This window comes from Pongo abelii, chromosome 6 (assembly GCF_028885655.2).
Source record: "Pongo abelii isolate AG06213 chromosome 6, NHGRI_mPonAbe1-v2.0_pri, whole genome shotgun sequence".
NCBI lineage: Eukaryota > Metazoa > Chordata > Mammalia > Primates > Hominidae > Pongo > Pongo abelii.
The window spans coordinates 37,300,306-37,322,592 of NC_071991.2; the positions used below are offsets into that span (position 1 = coordinate 37,300,306).

At 45.1% G+C, this 22,287-nt stretch overlaps 1 protein-coding gene across 1 annotated transcript in view; it reads left to right on the forward strand.

Annotated features, from left to right (window-relative positions):
* Positions 1-22,287, forward strand: part of PKD1L1 (polycystin 1 like 1, transient receptor potential channel interacting) — a 184,156-nt gene that overhangs the window by 130,013 nt on the left and 31,856 nt on the right. Inside the window, exons 44-51 of the mRNA XM_063725988.1 lie at positions 1,346-1,464; positions 7,664-7,774; positions 13,408-13,531; positions 14,862-14,945; positions 15,583-15,755; positions 16,825-17,059; positions 19,294-19,398; positions 20,471-20,611. Coding sequence (XP_063582058.1) covers positions 1,346-1,464; positions 7,664-7,774; positions 13,408-13,531; positions 14,862-14,945; positions 15,583-15,755; positions 16,825-17,059; positions 19,294-19,398; positions 20,471-20,611 — 1,092 coding nt within the window. The remainder of the gene's footprint in view (positions 1-1,345; positions 1,465-7,663; positions 7,775-13,407; positions 13,532-14,861; positions 14,946-15,582; positions 15,756-16,824; positions 17,060-19,293; positions 19,399-20,470; positions 20,612-22,287) is intronic.

Consider the following 22,287-nt stretch of genomic DNA (forward strand, 5'->3'; position numbering starts at 1 on the left):
GTCTGGGCCTCTCCTCATCTCCACCCTCCTCGCAAAGGATCCTAATAAACTCCATGTCTAAGGACCTGTCTGAGGCCTCTCAGCCCTGCCTGAAACCAAGGCTGCTGCTGCTGAAGATGGGTGGTTCACACAGGCTGTGTACTAGTCATTGTGCTGTTTTACATCTACACTGTATTTACATTTATCAGATCATTTGTTCCTTATAACACCTTATGAATTAGGCAGCATCACTGTACCCCATTTGAAGATGAGGTGAAGCGATTAGACCCAGGCTACACTGCAGTAAATGGGAGTCTGGGGCCCAAACCTGACCCACCTTGCCCTTTCCTCCTGCAAACCCACCCTGCAGCACCTTAGCTCTTGAGAAGCAACGTTGCCCTGGTTCCCTCACACCTGTTGGATCTCAGCTTTCCTTTCTGCTTGGAAGGCTTTCCTTCCTCTTCTCCCCTCGTACAGCTGTGCCCTGCTGTGCTGCCAGTTTGTTCATTTTCTTTCTATCGTCCCAACCTCAGAGGTGAGGCTCCTTCTAGTAAATTCAGCCTGATCCTGAGGGCCAGGCTGGCATCTCCAAACCTATGCATGGCTCATTAGCACCTTAGAGTTGGGGTGCTCCCCTATACCCAAGCCTCCCCACGGATCTCTCTGCCACACATGTTCCTTTCTCAGAATGGCACAACAGCTGAAGGGAGTAACTTAAGCCCCAACACTCTGCATGTGCAGCTTTATATTGTTCGCATTCCTGCTGTCAAGTTCCTAGAAGCCCAGAGTCTCTAGGAGGAAGGACTGTCTCTGATTGCTCAGATGTCCCCAGTGCCTGATCCAGCGAATGTGTGTGTTGAATGAATGAATACCTACAATGAGTTCACTTACCTGGCTACTGTTATGCCCTGTCACGAACAGAGTATGAAAGTAAAAATGATTTTTGAAAAAAGAAAAGAAAGGTCATTTCTTGCTAAGACTATACTTTAAAATGATTTTTTCATACCTTGAAAGTCTCTAAGAGAAAATACTGTGCCAGTGCCCAAGATAATTGCTGCTGTAATTTGACGGTAGTAGACACACCCCTCGTGTACAGCAGCTCTTTGTAATAGCCCAACTGCAATCCCTGCCAAAAAAAACTTGCCTGGGACATGAGCAGATTTTTAAAAATAGGTCTACCCCCCGTCTCTGATCCCTTCCCCAACAACCTGGTCTATGTTATCCATACAAAGTACCTCTTTGTTCCCAAATGCCAGGCTGAAGGCACAGCACAGCAATGACTCATTCCTTGGCTTGGCAGGAACACCAGGGGCCTCTCTCCTTCCACCCGCCAGCCAGCGGCTCACAGCGCTCTTGTCCCTAACAGGTCTTGGCTGCCCGACAACAAGCTCGCCACCTGCGCTGGGCGCATCCACCATCCAATGCCCAGCTGAGGGTCACCAGAGAGAGGATGAGGAGAGAGAGTCGCACACGGGCTGCCCTGAGGTGGGTGGCGGCTTCTGTCGGGAGGGCTTGCTCCACTCCAGCTCCCTTCTCGGAGGCAGCGCCCTGCTGCCGCTGATCCGCCTGGGAGATTGTTCTCCTCGAGAAGTGGGGAGTGGAGGTGGGGACCACCTTGCTGTCCCCAGAGCCATCCTTATTTATATAACAACCTGTGCTGCCCAGCAGATGGGAGGAATTCAGGGAAACAGAATTGAAGTCAGAAAACTCAGTTCCACAATTTGCCCATGATGAGAAGTTGATTAAGAAAGCTTCCTCCTCTGGGCCTCAGCTTCATGCGTCCAGCATGGATTCACACACACGATTGGATTTCATCCCACCCCATACGTGTGCTTAGCACATGGTCTGGGACTTCTGCTTCTCCAGCTGGGACACACAGGGATGTGGAAGCTGTAAGATAAATGCAACACCTCTTCTTAGGGCATGGATTTAGCCCAGTGACAGGTTATTTAAAAATAAGTTTAATATTCAGATATGCACAGCTATGTTATGGTTCTCATAAAATATTTTGAATTCTTTTAGATAAAACACAAACCTTAAGCAATATCATGCTGTGGCAAAGCTCTCCAACTTCTAACTCCAACACATTTCTCTCAGTGGTACCATCCCCCTCCCATCATGGTGGTGCTGAATGGCAGCCACTACAAGGAGCCTTCTCTAAATGCTAGCCAAAATCCCTCTTCAAATTCAGAACATGAATTCGGTCTCCTACAAATCTTTCTCATGTAGTTTGTCAAGGACTTGGGAATTTCTGATAGTTTTGAAAAAAATGGCGTGTCATAGAAGCACTTCCAACCATCTTCCTTAAAAAACAATCCCTTCATACAGTGTGGCATACCATTAGCTTCCCCTTAAATATTTTCACATCCCTTTCCAAGGAGAAGAGCTGTGGTTGTGTTAGGATGTCACATTTAAAGGAGAGTGGGAGAGGAATTCCAGGAAGATGGAGCAGTGGCCAAGTTTTTTAATCTTATCAAACCTCCACATAAAAATAGAGTAATTAAGATAGCAAAAACAAAACCCATAGAAAACATGCACAACAAAATTAAATGAGTTGGCCTCCACCACACACACCTCCAAAGGCACTCAGGTGGGGACCAATCAGAGAGTGCACCCACCCTATAGCTCAGCAGCTACAGAACATGGTGGAGGGAAGGATGGGGTACCTGATGTATCTGAGAATAGGAGAACTCCAAGTTCCTGTAGGTGTTGTTCACTGGGAGTGTGGTGGGCGCATCTTGAAGGAGTTTGCAGAGTCAAGTTCACAGGTGAGTGCAAGGTCTGGAGGTCTGGAGCTGCTGGGCCAGCCCAGCCCTCAGAACTAACCAAACCCAGCTCTGCCAGGACATAGCGCTCTGGGGTGGGGTGGCTGGGGGCGCTGCTGGAGGAAGCATCCAAACCAAGCAAAACAGGCCCAGAGAAAGCATTTAGGAAACAGGCAAAACTAGTAAAGTATTAGGTTATAAAATTAAAAGACAAAAACCAATATCATATTTATATACAAGCAAAAGTCAGAGATTTAATACAAGACCATATTCAACAAAGCAAATAATAAATACAACAAAATATGCTTAGGCATAATCTTAAGTATAAGTTTCTCTAAGATTTCACTGAGGAAAACTTCCCTGTGACTTAAAATCCAGACACAAAAAGGGAAAATAAAAATAAATTGGATTACATAAAACTTGAAGAAGCGAAAGAAATAACTCCTATGTCAAAAGAAACTATTTGTAAAATAAAATGGCAGTGACAAACTAGGAAAAAATACTTGTAACAAAGTTTTAATATTGTTTCTTTCTTTCTTTTTTTTTTTTTTTGAGACAGAGTTTCGATCTTGTTGCCCAGCCTGGAATGCAGTGGCTCAATCTCAACTCACTGCAACCCCCGCCTCTCAGGTTCAAGCGATTCTCCTGCCTCAGCCTCCCAAGTAGCTGAGATTACAGGCATGCGCCACCATGCCCGGCTAATTTTTTGTATTTTTAGTAGAGACAGGGTTTCACCATGTAGGTCAGGCTGGTCTTGAACTCCTGACCTCAAGTGATCCACCCACCTCAACCTCCCAAAGTGCTGGGATTATAGGCATGAGCCACCACATCTGGCCTAAAGGACCAGCAACTCTTTAAGACAAAAAAAAAAGTGGACTGGAAAAGTGAACAGAGAGTTCCCAAAATAAAAGAAGTTCAAATGGCCCTTTCACTTACAGTAAGAGAATTGCAAATTAAACTGTGAAAATCCAAAAATGTGACCACATACTCTGTTAGTGAGGCTATGGCAAATAGAGCATTTCACACAGTGCTGATGTGAATGCAAAATGGTACAGCCACTATGGGGGAAATTTGAAGTATCTACACAATGATAGATTCATTTACCATTTATCCAGCATCCGCACTTCTTACCATCACTCTTACAGACACAGTAAGTAAAACATGAGCATACCCATGCACAAAGCAATTTATGTGGGACCTTTTGTAATGAGAATATCCTAGAAAGAACCCATATGTCTTGCTGGAGGGACAGGAACACAGTGGAGTAGTGTCCAGCTATGTAGAAGCATGAGGACTATCCCTCCAGACTCCTAGGGAGAGGCCTGCAGTATTCTCTGCAGGAGAGAAGCCAGGTAGAGGAAAGCGGGTGTGCTGTTCTGCCCACTGCTTAATGAAAGGGGACATGAATATGCATGCCTGTAGATCCGCTCACCCTAAATAAAACAAGGGAAAGGCAACCCAGGCACCTTTAGGAAATATTAATAGTTACTTATGGGGAGAGAAGGAATACAATTTTTTAAAAATCTGTGTTAAGGTTAAAAATTCGACCATATAAACCTAGTCTCTAAGGACAGAAAAGAACTAGGGGAAAAAACTCTAAAGCTGTTTTCACCAATCGTATTGTTAGTGGAGCGTTAGTATCTTTATTTTCATTGTTGATTTATTGTGGGGTAAAGGAAATGAAGAATTCTGTTATTTTCTAATTCTGTCATTCCTGGTGTCCTTTAAAAGTGGAATTCTTGATATGAGAGAAAGAAGGTACAGATTTGAGTTCAAGGAAGTCAAAACTCTGTAGTCCTGAATTTGAATTGAAAGTATAGCTATGGAATCATGTGGGGTTTTAAAAAATATTTTTCTAGATTTTTCCAGCAACAAAAGCCCTAGAAACAGCCCAGAAGCAACACACACTTTTAGCACCTAGATTTGGTCCACCAAAAAGAAATAGGAGTAACTAGGATTCCTGATTTGAAGTTGGTGATAGAAAATGTACAAGATGAACCTGGAATATTTCTTAGGCAAGGGAGCAATTAATAACTGCTAGAGTCATTGTCAGAGGACCAAGAAGCCAGTTTGAAGAGGCTCACATTGGTCAAACATGGGGTAATTTGACATCAAGATTAGAAACTACTGAATTGAAGTTCATGAAATCTATCTAAAGCCATGAGCTGGTAACAACACCCACAATGTAATTGATCAGTGTTGGTGGACACCCAGAAACCAACTTTATAAAAGCCAGTGAGAGTCTGCCTTTCCTACACAGACTGTACCCCTGGGAAACCACATGACAGGAGGGGGGATATTTCTCTTTAGAGAGAAATTCCAGCTAATGAATGAGGACCAGGCAATAGAATTAGAGCCTGACCATTTTTGCAGTTTTAATGAAGTAATGAATCTAGACATTGCTCATTAACAGTGGCCAATATAAAAGAGAGAAGGAGAGAGAGAGAAACATTAGACATTATGTGTGTTTTCGTGGGAAAACACCATCATCTATGAGGCAACCTATCCAAAACAGTCCAATCTTAATCTGATGAAGTGATTTTGCCAACTTGTAGTTTACAGTAAGAGTATATTGATATCACCACAGAAAAGCAAGACTCTGAGAACTCTATAGTACAAATAACCACTTGCTCAACAAATAGATCGCAAAGAAGCAAAAATAAATAGAGATGATACCTATGGACTGGAAGAGACATGAGGAGGAAAGTAATTAAATGTAATTCACCATATTAACAGACTAAATAAGAAAAACCACATGCTCGTCTCAATAGAGGCAGAAAAAGCATTTGATAAAACTCAACATTAATTCATCCAAAAAAAAGAACCTCTCAGCAAACTAGGACTAGAAGTAGGAATAGAAAAGAGTTTCCCTGAACTAATAAAGGGTATCTATGAAAACTCGACACCTAATATCATACTTAATAGAGAGATATTGAATGTTTTTTAAGATATCGAACAAGGCAAAAATGTCCTGTCCGATCACACCTATTGAACATCACATTGGAAGTCCTAGCCAATGCAATAGGCAAGAGAAAGAAATTAAAAACATACTGATTTGAAAGGAAGAAATAAAACCATCTATTGGCAAATGACATAAATCGTCTTTGCAGAAAATCCCAAATAATTTACAAAAAAAAAAAAGGGTTCTGGAACTAATAAGTGAATTTAGCAAGTTTGCAAGACACAAGTCAATATAAAAAAGTAAATTATATTCCTATATACCAGCAATGTACAATCGAAATTTAAAAAGGAATACTATTTACAACAGCGCCAAATAAATGAAGTACATGGACGTAAGTCTAAGAAAACACGTGCAGGATCTGTATGTTGAAAACCACAAAACACTGATGAAAGAAGTCAAGAAGATCTGAATAAATGGAGAGAGAGACTGTGTGCGTTGATTGGAGGACTCAGTAATGTTTAGATGTCTATTGTTTCCAATTTGATCTGTAGTTTCGATGCAATACCACAGCTTTTTTTTTTTTGAGACAGAGTCTCACTCAGTCACCCAGGCTGGAGTGCAAGAGTGCAATGGCGCGATCTTGGCTCACTGCAACCTCCGCCTCCCGGGTATGAGCTGTTCTCCTGCCTCAGCCTCCAGGGTAACTGGGATTACAGGTGCCTGCCACCATGACTGGCTCTTTTTTTTTTTTTTTTGTATTTTCAGTAGAGATGGGGTTTCACCGTGTTAGCCAGGATGGTCTCGATCTCCTGACCTCGTGATCCACCCGCCTTGGCCTCCCAAAGTGCTGGGATTACAGGCGTGAGCTACTGTGCCCAGCAAAATACCACAAGCCTTTTTTTTTTTAACAGATATTGACAAACTGATTCTAAAATTTATATGGAAAGCAAAGGAACTAGAATAGCCTAAACAATTCTGAAAACAATGAGCAAAGTCAGAGGACGGACACTATCTGACTTTAAGACATACTATACAGCTGCAGAAACCAAGGCAGCATGATGTTTGGGGGACAGATAGACATGCAAATCGATGGAACAGAATAGAGAACCTAGGAATAGACTTACCCAAATATGCTCAACTGATTTTTTTTGGCAGAGACAGAAAGATGATCCAATGGAAAAAGGATGATCTTTTAAAAATGGTGCTGGGGGCTGGGCGTGGTTGCTCATGCCTGTGATCCCAGCACTTTGGGAGGCCGAGGCAGGTGGATCACCTGATGTCAGGAGTTCGAGACCAGCCTGGTCAACATGGTGAAACCCCATCTCTACTAAAAATACAAAAAATTAGCATGGCGTGGTGGTGGGTGCCTGTGATCCCTGCTACTCCAGAGGCTGAGGCAGGAGAATTGCTTGAACTGGGAATGGGGAGGTTGCGATGAACTGAGATTGTGCCACTGCACTCCAGTCTAGGTGACAGAGCTAGACTGTCTCAAAAAAAAAAAAAAGTGCTGGGAAAACTGGATATTGATATGCAAAATAAATAAATAAATAAACCCCAACACACACTTCACACTTTATACAAAAATTTCCTCCCAGGGATTTAAAAGCCGAGTTTCATTTAAAATCTTTTGGCCCGGCATGGTGACTCGCGCCTGTAATCCCAGCACTTTGGGAGGCTGAGGCAGGCGGATTACCTGAGGTGAGGAGTTCTAGACCAGTCTGACCAATATGGAGAAACCCTGTCTCCACTAAAAATAGAAAAGTTAGCCGAACGTGGTGGTACGTGCCTGTAGTCCCAGCTACTCGGGAGGCTGAGGCAGGAGAATCGCTTGAACCCAGGAGGCAGAGGTTGCAGTGAGCCAAGATCATGCCACTGCACTCCAGCCTGGGTGACAGAGTGAGACTCCGTCTCAAAAATAATAATAATAATAATGATAATAAATCTTTTGCAAATTGAAACACTCAGGTACCTACATACAGGGTCTGTATGGATGCTAACTTAAAAACTCTTCTTACAGAGACATTTCCATGGACATCCTCATGCTGCTTCTGCTTTTGTGTGTAATATATGGGAGATTTTCCCAAGATGAATACTCCCTCAATCAAGCCATCCGGAAAGAATTTACAAGGTAGGAGGTTTGGGTAACTCCTCCAGATCTGGGGCCATTGCACTATTCCATAGCCTGTGTGCACCTTCGCCATATTTCACATCCCACATATGAAACACTGGAAAGACTGTCACCATTTCCCCAGTATTAATAAAACCCCCCTCCATTCACAGACTTTGGACACGTTCTTAGCATCTCGTTTGGGGTAAATAGTAAAACAAGGATATTTGAAGGAATTTTAAGTTCTGTGCCAAAACAGGGTCTTGCAGTTTCTTTTTTGCTGGAGACCTCAGAGTTCTATCAAAGCCTATAGTTGAAGTTCATAATAACTGACACTCAATTTCTAACAGTTTTTTTTTTCCTTTTTGAAACAGTTTTGCTCTTGTCACCCAGGCTGGAGTGCAATGGCGCAATCTCAGCTCACTGCAATCTCCGCCTCCCAGGTTCAAGCGATTCTCCTGCCTTAGCCTCCCAAGTAGCTGGGATTACAGGCATGTGCCACCACACTTGGCTAATTTTTTTGTATTTTTAGCAGAGATGGGATTTCACCATGTTCGTCAGGCTGATCTTGAACTCCTGACCTCAAGTGATCCACCTGCCTCAGCCTCCCAAAGTGCTGGGATTACAGGTGTGTGCCACCATGCCCAGCCTTCAGTTTCTAACACCTCTCAAGTTCTTGATCATTTCTCAAGTTGTTCATTTGCTTCTTCCTCCTCCTTTCTGTAAGTAGCAGATGTTGATCATAGGTAAATCTAGCAGAACTGAAAAGTGTAAAGCAGAAAAATTTCCTTGATACCACCAGGCAAAGGCAAGCATGATAGCATTTTGTTGTGTCATATTTCTTTTCCATGTCTCAGTGCTTCTAAAATTGGGATGCATATTGTCATCAACAGGTGCATTTAATGTAGTCTTCCTTTTATTTCTGAGAGTTGTTCTTGAATCCACGGTTAGGCTTTATTTTCACCTGCCACAAATAGTCAGTCTGATAGTCCTTTCAAGGCAGTGTGGCTTTGAATTATAAAGTGCATGATACGAAATAATATTGGTTCTTTGCTATGATTTCAATGCTGGTAAATACAATAATTCAGTGTGTTCCAGGAGTTACCTTATTTACCTTGGTGAATATTTAAAGACACATTTATGCAGCAACTCTATGAGTATGTTGCCTTTGACTAAGTAGTTCAATTTGACGTAAATAGTTTTTGGTTGGATTTTTTGGCAGAAGTGAGTAGCTGGAAAGTCAATTTAATTTTATCAATTATTTCAGAACATATTTATCTTTATTTTTTGTGAGAGAGGGTTATTCATACGCAGCAAGATAATGGCTAATGGATATTGTCCCCTTTGTCAGTGTTTTGACCCACTCGTAAGGTAAGACCTGGAAGTCCCAGTGCTATGAGTCTGGGTGTTCTGTAGCTCAGCAATCCAAGTGTTTTTTTTTTTTTTCTGCTGAGCATTGTAATAATGAAATTAAGTGGAATTTTCCGCCTCCTCATTTGTGAAACCAGCAGTTATTTCCATCCGTGACCAACTTTTCAGCTCTCCTATCTGTGCAAGTGCACAGCCTGTGCCAGTAGGTGGTGCTGTGTGCAAAACAAAGTGATAATTTGGGTCCTCAATGGAAGTGGAAATCTAAACATGAAAAACCTCTGGCTTTTGCTAGTTTATTTTTTATCTCACATTTCACAAGTCAACATTGTTTGACATATTTCTCATATGAATTGTTGCTTCTTGATATTCAAATCAGAAATATCGCAGCTGAGATAATGTTTGTGAGATCTCTCAGGTGCACATGAGATTGATGTGCTCACATTCACAACTCCTGTGGGTTTGCATAGATCTTATGTTTCCCACAGGGATGCAAAACCTCACTGCCTCTGGGTGCTCTGGCCACCAGGCAGGGATATATAAGTGAACCGGTTGGTAATGGAATGTTTAAAGTGGACCCTCTCCATCTCACCTCCTAGCCCCCAATACCTAATCCTGAAACATCAACAACAACTGAGGGTTTGGCATTTACTAGCATTCCAGATAGAGAAGCTGAGTAAGCCCAGGAGTGGAAATGGATGAAACAGAGTTCAGAGACTGGGCCCCCAACTCATGTTTGGTTGCCAGGTGACTCTGGCAAGTGCTTGGACTTAGCATCTTCATCTATAAAGGGAGGGAACTGGACTACTAAGTACCTTATGTCTTAAGAAGTCATTGCGTTCTTGGATTTTGCCATATTTAAATTGTATTTGAAGTGTTTCTAAACTTATGGAAGACTTCATGAAATTCCAAAAAAAAAAAAAAACAAAAACAAAAAATAAGCCAGCAAATAAAGCAGCAATCAATGAAGCAGGAGTTCTATCCAAGTGCCATAAATGTAAAATAACAGCTGATTTTATCTTTTGTGTTGTTTAGCCAGCTTTGTGGGCTTATTTTATATAATTGCGGTAACTAATACAGACAGGGCCAGAATACTCCTGGCTCATTTGGTTCACCACCTGCACTTTGGGTGTGCCAGGAGTGAGGTGTGAGATGTCTACAGTCTGGCCATTGGGCCTTTTGTCTTTGGGTTATTTTCAGGGCTTTTTAACTTAGTTCCTTAATGTTATTCCAATAGGGAAGCAAGTGTCAAGAAGTGATACCATTTCCCCAAAAGTGGTGCAAACTCAACATGGCTATAATGTCTATACTTTATTCTTTAAAAACACAGAAAATGGAGCATATTAGTTGCTATAAATGTACAATGTTTGTCGTCAAATCATCTTACTTCCCACAGCAGATGCTCAACACTTTCCTCTGTTGAAAATTCACCTCCAGCCATCCTTTGCCTCTTTCCTACCCTCCTGCCCTTTTCCCTGCATCACTGTGCCCCCGGCTCATTCATCCTTTCCTTTGGCGTGAATATTTGCAGAGATGTATCTGCTCACCTTATGCCTCCCATCTCTGTCTCCATCTGTGTTCTCCTTTCCTGATGCCTCTCTGTTGCTTCATTCCACCCTCTGGGGGCTCTGGCAGGCCTCCAATTTGCTCTGCATTTGATAGTTTGACAAAACTTGTAGAGAAGTCCAGAGTTAAGAACCAGCACCCAATAAAAGACCTGCAAAGATTAAGTTCTAAAGATGTATAAACCAATGAAGATCAAATACTTGAAAGGATAAGAGATCATTTCTTTGTAAGAAAAAGGAAATAAAACCAGTCAGATAAATTAATTCACTAGACTTTTACTCATACATGCTATGGAAATTTTTTTTTTTTGAGACAGAGCCTCGCTCTGTTGCCCAGGCTGGAGTGCAGTGATGCGATCTCGGCTCACTGCAGCCTCCGCCTCCCGGGTTCAAGGAATTCTCCTGCCTCAGCCCCCCAAGTAGCTGAGACTACAGGCGCCCACCACCATGTCTGGCTAATTTTAGTGTTTTTAGTAAAGACGGGGGTTTAGCCATATTGGCCAGGCTGGTCTCAAATTCCTGGCCTCAAGTGATCTACTCACCTCGGCCTTCCAAAGTGCTAGGATTATAGGCCTGAGCCACCGTGCCCAGCCATATGGAAATTTTCGAACACATTTATAGTATATATAGATGATTGGTTGAGGCTACTGCATCTCTTTATTACTCTACATACTAGTGACACTTATTTGTCTTTGATTTTTTTAATATTGTCCAATTATTGTCATGACTATCAGGTTTTAAAAAACTTTTTCTAAATTATCTGCAAAATCTGCTCTGAATCAACAGTGGAGTGTCCGTTCTACACCTTACCTGTAAACATAGTCTTTGTGGTGTGCTGGAAACAGTTACCAACTGGAGAACAAAAGCACTGATTTATAGCATCTGCCAGCCAATTTCCGTGGTGTAAATCCTCCCACCATGGTTGTTTGTTTGTTTGTTTGTTTGTTTTAGATGAAGTCTCACTCTGTCACTGAGGCTGGAGTGCAGTGGCATGATCTTTACTCACTGCAACCTCTGCCTCCTGGGTTCAAGCGATTCTCCTGCTTCCTGAGTAGCTGGGATTACAGGCGTGCACCATCACGCCCGGCTAATTTTTTGTATTTTTAGTAGAGACGGGGTCTCATCATTTTGGCTAGGCTGGTCTCAAACTCCTGACCTCAGATGATATGCCTGCCTCAGCCTCCCAAAGTTCTGAGATTACAGGCATGAGCCACTGCGCCCAGAACCACCATGGTCTTTCACACCACCAATGTGACATCACTGAACATGGAGTTGGGAGGAGTTGTGCAAAATTGGCTCTCACAGTGAGAGTCAGCTCCAGGCCTGCTATCTACAGCCCAACTTTGCTCTCAAGCCTCGTTTACCAAAGCCATAGCTATCATCTGAATGACTCATAGTGTGTTCATTCTTTGGAGTAGTCTGGATCTGGTGCTGGACCAGGCATTCAATTGTGTGTACTTGGGTGACTTTCTAACTTCTTCTCACCTTATGACAAAATTCCTTTTTCTGAGAACTATTTTGGTCTCCCCTTTTTTGTGGAGAGAAACCTGGATGAAACAGCCACATCAGAGCCATTTCTGTTTGCTGAGGGCATGTTGATGAGCACCCCATCCTTTCCACTCTTCAGTGATTCTTCATGGGAAGCTATATATGAGAAAGTTTTTTAGAGTTAGGTGAGAGGTACTTTGCTTTCTCTTAGGAACACTTGATTGTATCCTTTTGCCTCTGGCTGTAGCTCAGAGCCAAATGGACACCCTGCTGCTGCCATGCACAGCCTTGGCCTGTGCATGTGGCTTTATAGCAGTGTCTGAGCAAACTAAAAATGATAAATTTTGTTCATTTGACATTATTTCAGTGCTCCCTTAAATCGGTTCCTTGGTAGAAAAATGAAGCATATCTATAAACATAATAAAGAAGTTAATTGGAAAGAAAACAGACTAGTGTTTGTGCCAACACTGCACTTCATCTATGTCTTCATATCCGCCACTCACAGGCATCTTGGGAGGCCAGTCACATGCTGCGCCCAGTCGGCAGTCGGTGCAGAGAGAGGACTGGGTCTTGGTCTGGGTGTCCCAGAGCCTCCCTTGTCTACCCTAGCCCTGATGCTCCCTCTGTACCAGTCCTGTGGCCCCGACACCTTCCCACCCTTTAGGGTTGTGGAAGCCCTCACCATCCCCTCTGCCTGGAATACCCTCCCTCAGATGACCACGGGCTCCACCCTCACCTTCAGGTCTTTGCTAGATGTCACCACCTACTGAAGCCTTCCATGGCTGCTGGAACACCTGCTTACTCCACCACTTGCCTGTCTTTCCTGCTTTTTTTTTCCTCCTTCATATTTGTCACAACATAGTATATATTTGCTTATTTATCTTATTTGTTGCCTGTTTCCCCATAGGAGGGCAGAGAATTGATTTTCTGTTTCCTAGTGCCTAGAAGAGTGCCTGACACCTAGTAGTTGCATAGTAATGTTTGTTGAGTGACTGACAGAGTGAGCAAATGAACAAGTGCTTCACCCACCATTCTCTCTTATCTCCTGCTACTAAGGAGCAAAGTGAGTTCCAGGGTTTCATGCTTCACGCTGCAGGCAGCTTGAGTTTAATTCCTGCGGAGTACCTGAAATCTGAATGAGAGAAAAATTGGCAAGAAAACATGCTTTTGTTCTCAAGTTTAGTTGTTCTTGTTGATGCAGAAGCAACTTTTTATTTTTGTTCTTGCATTAAGAAATGCCAGAAACTCCTTGGGTGGCCTGAGAAACATCGCTGACTGGTGGGACTGGAGTCTGACCACACTTCTGGACAGGCTGTACCCGGGAGGCTCCCCATCAACCCATGTGCCGGGGGCTCAGGTGAGCTTTCTGTCTCCTCTTCATAGGAGATCATCTCAGAAAGGCCATCTTGCAGTGGGTGAAACAATCACTAATGCTGAACTGCAGCACTGCGTAGGTTCTTCAATGACCATGCAGGTGTAAGGCCGGTGACTCTCCAGCGGGTCCCAGCAGAGCATCCTGTTCCTTTCCTGTCAGAACCCGTTGGCCCCATCCCATTACACCCTGCTGAGCTGCATGGGATTCTCCAGATTCCTGCGCTTCCCAGGCCTGAGATAGACACAGGGGCTATGGCAGAGCCTCAGGAGCCCTCAGGCTGATGGGGTACGAGGTCAGGAAATGGAAGATTCTAGTTGCATATGCAAAATACCCTGACAAGGAAACACAAGAACCACCCCAAAACAGAGGAAGTGCAAGGAAGCTTCCAGAAAGAGGAGAGGTTGATCCCAAGTTCTGAAGAAAAAGTTAATACGCATTTTGCATAATCCCATTCCTTGCTCATCTTTTATTTTCAACCCCTTTCCCATGTTTAAAAATGAAATATCCTGCGGACAGTGGCTCACACCTGTAATCCCAGCACTTTGGGAAGCCGAGGCAGATGGATCACAAGGTCAGGAGTTCGAGACCAGCCTGGCCAACATGGTGAAACCCCGTCTCTACTAAAAATACAAAAGTTAGCTGTGTGTGGTGGCCTGTGCCTGTAATCCCAGCTACTTGCAAGGCTGAGGCAGGAGAATTGCTTGAACCCGAGGGGTGGAGGTTGCAGTGAGCCAAGATCATGCCACTGCACTCCAGCCTAAAAATACAAAAATTAGCTGGGCATGGTGGTGCATGCCTGTAATCCTAGCTACTTGGGAGGCTGAGGCAGGAGAATTGCTTGAACCCGGTGGATGGAGGTTGCAGTGAGCTGAGGTCACACCACTGCACTCCAGCCTGGGCGACAGAGCTATTCTCTGTCTCTAAATTTAAAAAAGAGAGAGAGATATATTTGTCCATATTCCTTGAGCAGTTTATTTATAATTTTATTTTGTTGTATTCTATATAGTCTCTTGGGTTGATGACACTGGAGAAACTTTCAAAAAAGATGAAAGAGAGCATTCTCATGTGACGCAAGTTACAAACATCATTTGAACGTTAATCCTTTTCCAGGACAATTCTAGGGAGGTTGTTGCTGCCTTCTTAGAATGTTGGTTATATCCCTAAAATGGTATTGGAAGGAAAATAAAACTCTGACCTCTATGGTAGTAGGTGGAGTTACCCAGAGCATCCCCACGCCTTTTGAGCACTGCTTGATGAGGAGGTTCGAGGTCCACAGCACACCCAGTCCTCATCATCTTTTTTCTCCTTTCAGCCTGGAGCTCTTGGAGGAAAATGCTACCTAATAGGCAGTTCTGCAATTAGGCAGCTAAAAGTTTTTCCTAGCCATTTATGCAAGGTAAGATGTTCCTTTTCCTTTTGCTTCCAAAAATAAATGGAAATAGAGACGTCTAGGCAACACTGGGGCAGGACCCTGGCAGATCATTTGAACTTCTCTGAGAGTTCAGTGGTGATTGGAATTGTCAGTGCCAGGGCTGGGGAGAGGGCAAGCCTCACCCTTCCTTCCTTCCCCCTTATGAACCCTTTCCCAAAGCCTCTTCCTTCCTTGGCATTCTGCTGCAGGTTTCTTCAATTCACTTTTTGGCCTTAGAGACTGGCATTCTAGGCAAAACTAGGATATTTAATCAAACAATCTAAAAATAGAATATTCACATATCTTTTTCTAATGGGGAGGGTGTGCCCTGAGACAGGCATTTTACCTAGCATCTCATGATGGGGAAGTCTTCAAGTGGTCTAAGCCTTAGACCCTTACACATTTCAGATGCCAACCTTCCGTGGATAGAGCCTTGATCCTGTAGCTTGAGCTAGAGTCCATAGACCACGAAACAGGCTGCAGAATGAGCCTGTGAGGAGAGAAGGGCGCCATGTTGCAGGACAGAGCAGGTGTTCACGTGTGGCCAGGCCTGGAGACCCCAGATTGCAGGGTAGCCTTGGGAATAGTATCTGTGTCTTCTGACTGCTGGTTTGTTCTGCAGCCTCCCAGGCCATTTTCAGCACTCATCGAAGACTCTATTCCTACATGTATTCCCGAAGTTGGAGGCCCTGAGAACCCCTACCTGATAGACCCAGAGAACCAAAACGTGACCTTGAATGGTCCCAGGGGCTGTGGGGCAAGGGAGGACTGTGTGCTCAGCCTGGGCAGAACAAGGTCAGTGAGATTCGAAGGGCCGGGACTCATCCTGCCTGCCGCTGCCACTCCAGCTCGGGTGCCTGCTGTACGTGGCGCATCTGCAGCAGGTGTGGCCTCCTGACAGGCCCGCGAGGTCAGCACACCACTGCCAGGGGCTCCAGCAAGACTTGTCATTGTTTTGAATGATAGAAACATCACACAGGCTCAGGCCTCCATGTGGGAGAGCACAGAGCAAACGTTCTTTCAAAAAGTGGTTGCTAGAACATCTGTAGCTCATGGAATATAAGGAGCATTTGTTGCATGCTGACCTTGTGCCAAGCTGGGTGTTTACTGTCTCATTTAATCCTCACCCAGCTCTGTGGAGTAGGCCCTGTGCTACTTTTCCCACGTCCTGAGGGTGAGGGGTGGAGGTTCAAGGGCGTAACAAGCACGACCCCATGTTGCAGCTAGGTCTGAGGTCAGGCCGCCTGCCCCATCCAGCCAGTCACACTGTTGTCCACAGCCACCCATGGCTCCCCGAGCAGCGTGCACTTCACACTGGGTTGAAGCTGTGCTGACCCAGTGGTAACACAGATGGTCTTAGACCAACGGGAAGGTCTAGACAGTTACAATAATGTGTGCCTTTGAGTAATACTCTTTAAAAAGGGAATGATTTAATTGTTACTAAATACAGGTTAGTATTTAGTAACTGCCTTCTCCCAGCTTGTTTGTTCCAAACAGTGGGGACTCTAGAAAAAAAAAGAAAAATGAATATTCTAGAGTCCCTGGGGAGAGACAGTGGGCATCTCTGCCTCACATGGGGTGGGGTGGGAAATGGAGGCCTCTGTTCTCCAGATCCCTCCTGCCTGAGGGTCCCCTGGGCTGCTGCAGGGAAGAGGGTGGGGCAAGGAGAGAGGACAGAGGGCTATTGATGAGGTCTCTTAGACACAGAGGGCCATCTGTCCTGCCCCTTGAAGCCCAGGCACTGTGTGTCCTTGCGAAGTCTAGCATAGGGTGTTCCCAGCATGGGACCTGCAGCTGGGAGCCTCAGTAGACTTCTGCGCCTTCCTCCCTGCCCTGCCCTACCCCAGTGTATGCTGCTTTACAGGCCTGAAGCCCACACGTTCCTGTCCCGACTCAGGGCCAGCATGTGGATTGACCGCAGCACCAGGGCTGTGTCTGTGCACTTCACCCTCTATAACCCTCCAACCCAACTCTTCACCAGCGTGTCCCTGAGCGTGGAGATCCTCCCTACGGGGAGTCTCGTCCCCTCATCCCTGGTGGAGTCATTCAGCATCTTCCACAGCAACTCAGCCCTGCAGTACCACCTCATGCTTCCCCAGGTGAGCTGACCTGCCTCTTGGGCCTCCTGGAGGTGCACAGGAAGATGGGGCTTCACCTGGGCTGGGCTTCTCCACCAGACAGGACTAGTTCCCTACCCTTTCACCCACCCTTCCGGTCACACTCTTTGTCACATCCCCTTCGTGCGGCAAGCATCACACTAAGGGCTGGGGCATGAGATGAAGAAGACCCCCAGTGGGGAAACCAATCTTCACATGTGTGGCAAAGGCAAATATAGAGCTGTCTTGAGGTACCAAATTCATCACGGGAGAATTGGGCCTGACGTTTAGATCCCCCCAGGGATTTAGCTCAGGCTGCTGTAACAGAATAGCCTACACTGGGTGCTTTAAAAAGAGACATTTATGACCAGGCGCAGTGGCTCACGCCTGTAATCTCAGCACTTTGGGAGGCCGAGGCAGGCGGATCACAAGGTCAGGAGTTCAACACCTGCCTGGCCGACATGGTGAAAACCCATCTCTACTAAAAAAATACAAAAATTAGCCGGGCATGGTGGCATGCGTCTGTAATCCCAGCTACTTGGGAGGCTGAGGCGGGAGAATTGCTTGAACCTGGGAGGCGGATGTTGTAGTGAGCCAAGATCGCGCCACTGCACTCCAGCCTGGGCAACAGAGCAAGACTCCGTCTTAAAAAAAAAAAAAAAAAGAGGGAGACATTTACTTCCCACACTCCCGGAGGCTGGAATTCCATGATCAAGATCAAGCCTGGTGAGATTCTGGTGAGGGCTCTAGTCCTGGGAGATGGCCGCCTTCTCACGGTGTGCTCACAGAACCTCTTCTTTGTGGGTATACACAGGGAAAGAGAGCAAGAGAGAGCTGTCTAGAGTCTCTTTGTGTAAGGACGCTAATCCTATAGGACCAGAGCCCCAGTTAACCTTGATTACTTCCTTAGGGGCCCCATCCCCACATGTATCCACACTAGGAGTTAGGGCTTCCTCCTGTGAATTCAAGGGAACACAAATCTTCAGTCCACAGTACCCAGGGTTTTGATGAGATGGAATATGTCCACATAGCTTCACCGAGCAATCCAAAACGCCAGAAGTCACTCTGAGTTATTCCCTGGGAACTTTCCTGATTTTCTGCCTGTAGTTGACTTTTCTTCTATGAAGAACTAAGTCCTGCTGACTTTTCAGGTCAAGGTTACTTTGCTTTAGCAGTGAAGAGAGGGGAGTCTCAAGAGGTTTTAGACTCTAGGGACTGTTCAGTGACCCGGTAAAGGCTGAGATTTGTGTAGAGCTCAGCTCGCGCTGGTGTGGGCAGAATGGAGGGTGGGAGCATGGGCCACTGGTCAGGGTCTGCCTGGGGGAGACACATAAAGTACTTACCTTGGGCATCAAATTTAAGGGGCACCACAAATACTTGGTTATCAAGGCAAACAGTATTCTGGTGCAATATTTATAAACATCAGAATTCATATCAAAAAATCATATTGGACAAAATATGGAAATTGTAGGCAATGGCAGGATGTTTTCCTGATAGTTTCTTTGCCTCAGGCTCCAATAAGGCTCAGAACAGCACTGCTGTTAAACACCTTGCAGCACCCAAAAGTGAACCCTGCTTTGATTATGTGTGTAGCTCCTTACAGCGGGCCAATGGGACACAATGCACATAACTCCAACAGAGGACAGAGAAGATGCATAAAGCCCTGCTGATGTGCTTCAGTTCCTTGCAAATCCATAACTAAATTTGAGTTTGGATTAGTGATTAAAGGCATGAATCAACAGGTAACTCACCACTGGAGAGAGAATCACATACAGAACTTTAAGAAAGTGCTTATAAGGGAGCTTTAGAAGACTTTACTTGGCTGAGAAAACTAATATATATGTATATATAGTTCATATGTTATCTATTTCACATGTACACAGAAACTCACTCTTTTGAGTGGTGCCAAGGAAGGACTGGAGGATTGGCATGGAGGTCGGGAGGCCTAGTGGCTGTAGATGCCCGTACTCCATGCTTTCCCTGAGTGCAGAGACCATCTCGAGTTCTAACCCCTGGCATGGAGTTTCTGTGAGTGCTTGACTTGTAGAGAGGCACCAAACCACCCCAAGTGCCTACGGAAGAGCAAGTTTAGGATTAAACCTCTGCAGAACAGGAAATGGGCTTGCATCCTAGCTACTCAAAGGTGATTGGCAGGGGAGCTGGTCACATGTTTAGACCTTCAAAAAACAATTTATCAGCATTCCTGTTGATCTTGTTGTTTACATTCTCTCCACCAGCTGGTCTTCCTGACACTCAGCCTGATCCACCTCTGTGTTCAACTCTACCGTATGATGGACAAGGGTGTCCTCAGCTACTGGCGAAAGCCAAGGAACTGGCTGGAGGTAGCCTCTCTAGTGTCATTTTCTTTTGAAAAATAACAATAAACTGTTTATATACTGAAAAAATAATTTAAATAAGAAATTGATTGTGCACTATCTACTGCCAACATTATTGCAGTTTTCTCCCTCTGTAGTGTTAATCTCAAAACAGCATTTGAGATCAGGCATCATTTAGTGTTGTTACAGTTAACGTCATGTACCACACGAATTTCAGCCAAGGTGGTGGTCCCATAAGATCATATGGTGCTAAGAAATTCCTGTCACCTAATGACATCTTGATTCTGACCTTGTATATAGGCCTAGGCTAAATATGTCTGTTTGTATCTTAGCTTTTAATAAAGAAGTTTAAAAATTAAAAATTAAAACAGAAATTTTAAAAATAGAAAAAAGCTTTTGGAATTAGGATATAAGGAAAATATTTTTTGTACAGCTGTAAAGTGTGTTTGTGTTTTAAGCTGTGTTATTATAGAGTCAAAAAGTTAAAAAAATTAAAAAATTTTTAAGTAAAAGGGTTACAGTATGCTAAGGTTAATTTGTTACTGAAGAAAGAAAAATGTTTTACAAATTTAGTGTAGCCTAAGTGTGCAGCATTTATAAAGTCTACATTAGCATACAGTAATGCTCTAGGGCTTCACATTCACTCACTGCCTCACCCAGAGACACTTCTAGTCCTGCAAGTGCCATTCATGGTAAGTGCTGATACAGGTGGACCATTTTTTACCTTTTGTACTGTATTTTTACTGTATCTTTTCGATGCTTAGATATAGTTAGATACACCAGTACTTCACTGTGTTTGATTGCCTATAGTATTCAGTACGGGAACACGCTGCACAGGGTTGTAACCTGGGAACAATAAGCTGTCTCATATAGCCTAGGTGTGTGGAACTGTCTGTGTTTGCATAAGTGCACCCTATAATGTTCCCCCAAGGACAAAATCACCCAGCGATGAATTTCTCAGAAGGCATCCCTGTAGTTAAGTGACTCATGACTGTAACTTACAAACACATGTCACATGGGGTGCCAGGTAAGCCCTTCCTCAGGAGCCATCTGAGGACCTTTCTCTTGGATGTTGCAGCTCTCCATGGTTGGAGTGAGCCTCACCTACTATGCAGTTTCTGGCCACCTTGCTGCTCTTGCTGGAGATGTCACTGACCAGTTTCACAGAGGACTTTCCCAAGCATTTATGGACCTCACCCTTATGGCATCATGGAATCAGGTACACGGTGTGCTCAGGGCCATACAGATAGAGGCCATGCACTGTGATGCCATCCAAAAGGCAGAGGTCACACAAACTCTAGAAGGTGCAAGACAACAGATTTGTTCCATATTGAGAGATGATGCTCTGAGCTGGCAGATGGGAGTGGCCAGGACAGTGAAGGGCCTGAAGAGCTTGAGACGTGCTTTGAACACTGGGGTATGTGGATTCTGCGTGGAGCAGAACTCAAGAGCCTAGAATTCCCCCAGTGCCTCCAGGGGATGCTAAGGGGCACAGGAAGCAGGTGTTGATGCAGCGTGGAGGAAGGAGACTAGCACTGACTTGCTTAGACACACCATTTTCTCTCTTCATCCTGGCGACAGTCAAAAATGCAGGCAGTATTAGCCGCTTTGCAAGTGAAGACACCAAAGCTCACAGAGTATCAGGTCCCTCAACAGAGGGAAGTCTGGTTTCAAAGTCCCTGCCCCTCCTTCCCCTAGGCAGCCCTTCCTGCAGGGAATGGTTCCCCACAGGGATGGGGGCTCCTATCAGGAGGACCAGGCAAATGTGCACAGATGGGCCTGGACGAGCCCTGGGGAGAGGGCCAATGAGACAGAGGAGGATCCCCCCACAACAGCATGGGACACTGCCTTCCTGTGGTGGTGGAAGATGAACCCACATGTTCTGCCTCCTTGCCCTGCTGCCTTCAGATCTAGCCCCTCCCCTCCCCTACCCTCCTTGTCCTCCTTTGCCCATCTAGAGGGCGGTCAGGGCCCCAGGGCCACCCCCAGGGCTGGATGAGTCCTATAGCAACTAGAGAACAAGGGCCAGTTCACCTCCATCTTCACGCCCCTTCTCCCCAGGTCCATCCATCTGCCCCACAACCTCCCTCTCACCCCTTGGCTCCTGTCCGCTGTGTAAGGAGAACCAGGCAGGATGAGGCTCATTTCCTCTATACTTCTGCTTCCTCCACCAGTGCCCCAGTCCCTGCCTCTTTGTTGGAGATCATTTTGTTGCAAGCAAGAGAAACTCCCCAGGCTAGAGGAAAGAAACAGGTTCTAAAGGAGCCCAAGCAGAAGATTTGGCTTTTCTCCTGAAGTAAAAAATACATGAATCTGATGAGACAGAACACTCGCACAAGCAAGGCAAAGCAGCTGTCACTCACAGATTGGCAGGGACAGCAGAAGCCTGGGCTGCATGGTGAGCCGGTGCCCCCAGCTCAGGAAAGCTGACCAGGGTGGAAAGAGTCCCGTCTGTGTGTGTCCCGACAGAATCTCGTCTGTGTTTGTCCCGACAGAGTCCCGTCTGTGTGTGTCCCGACAGAGTCCTGTCTATGTGTGTCCCACTTGCACCACTTTAGAGAGCCTGGAAAGCTGCCTGCCCTGAAGTTTCATAAGCTGGGGGAACATAACATGCTGTGCTAAAGTGTTAGAGGGCATCCTCTTCTCGGAGGAACATGACCAGAGCCCACGCTCTTCCACGTAGTTCCTCCTTATCTCTGGATATTGCATTCCTAGCACATTCAACAGTTATTGTGAGAACTATAAGCAAGAAAAGGGGAAGAGCTGGGCTGGCCAAGGCCAACCAGGGACCTGTTCTGCAGGCACTTATCAGCATCTAATGAAATCTGCATTAAGCAATTATTTGGTTTACTGTCTTCCCCCACAAGGCTGGAAACTGCAGAATAGAGAATGTAT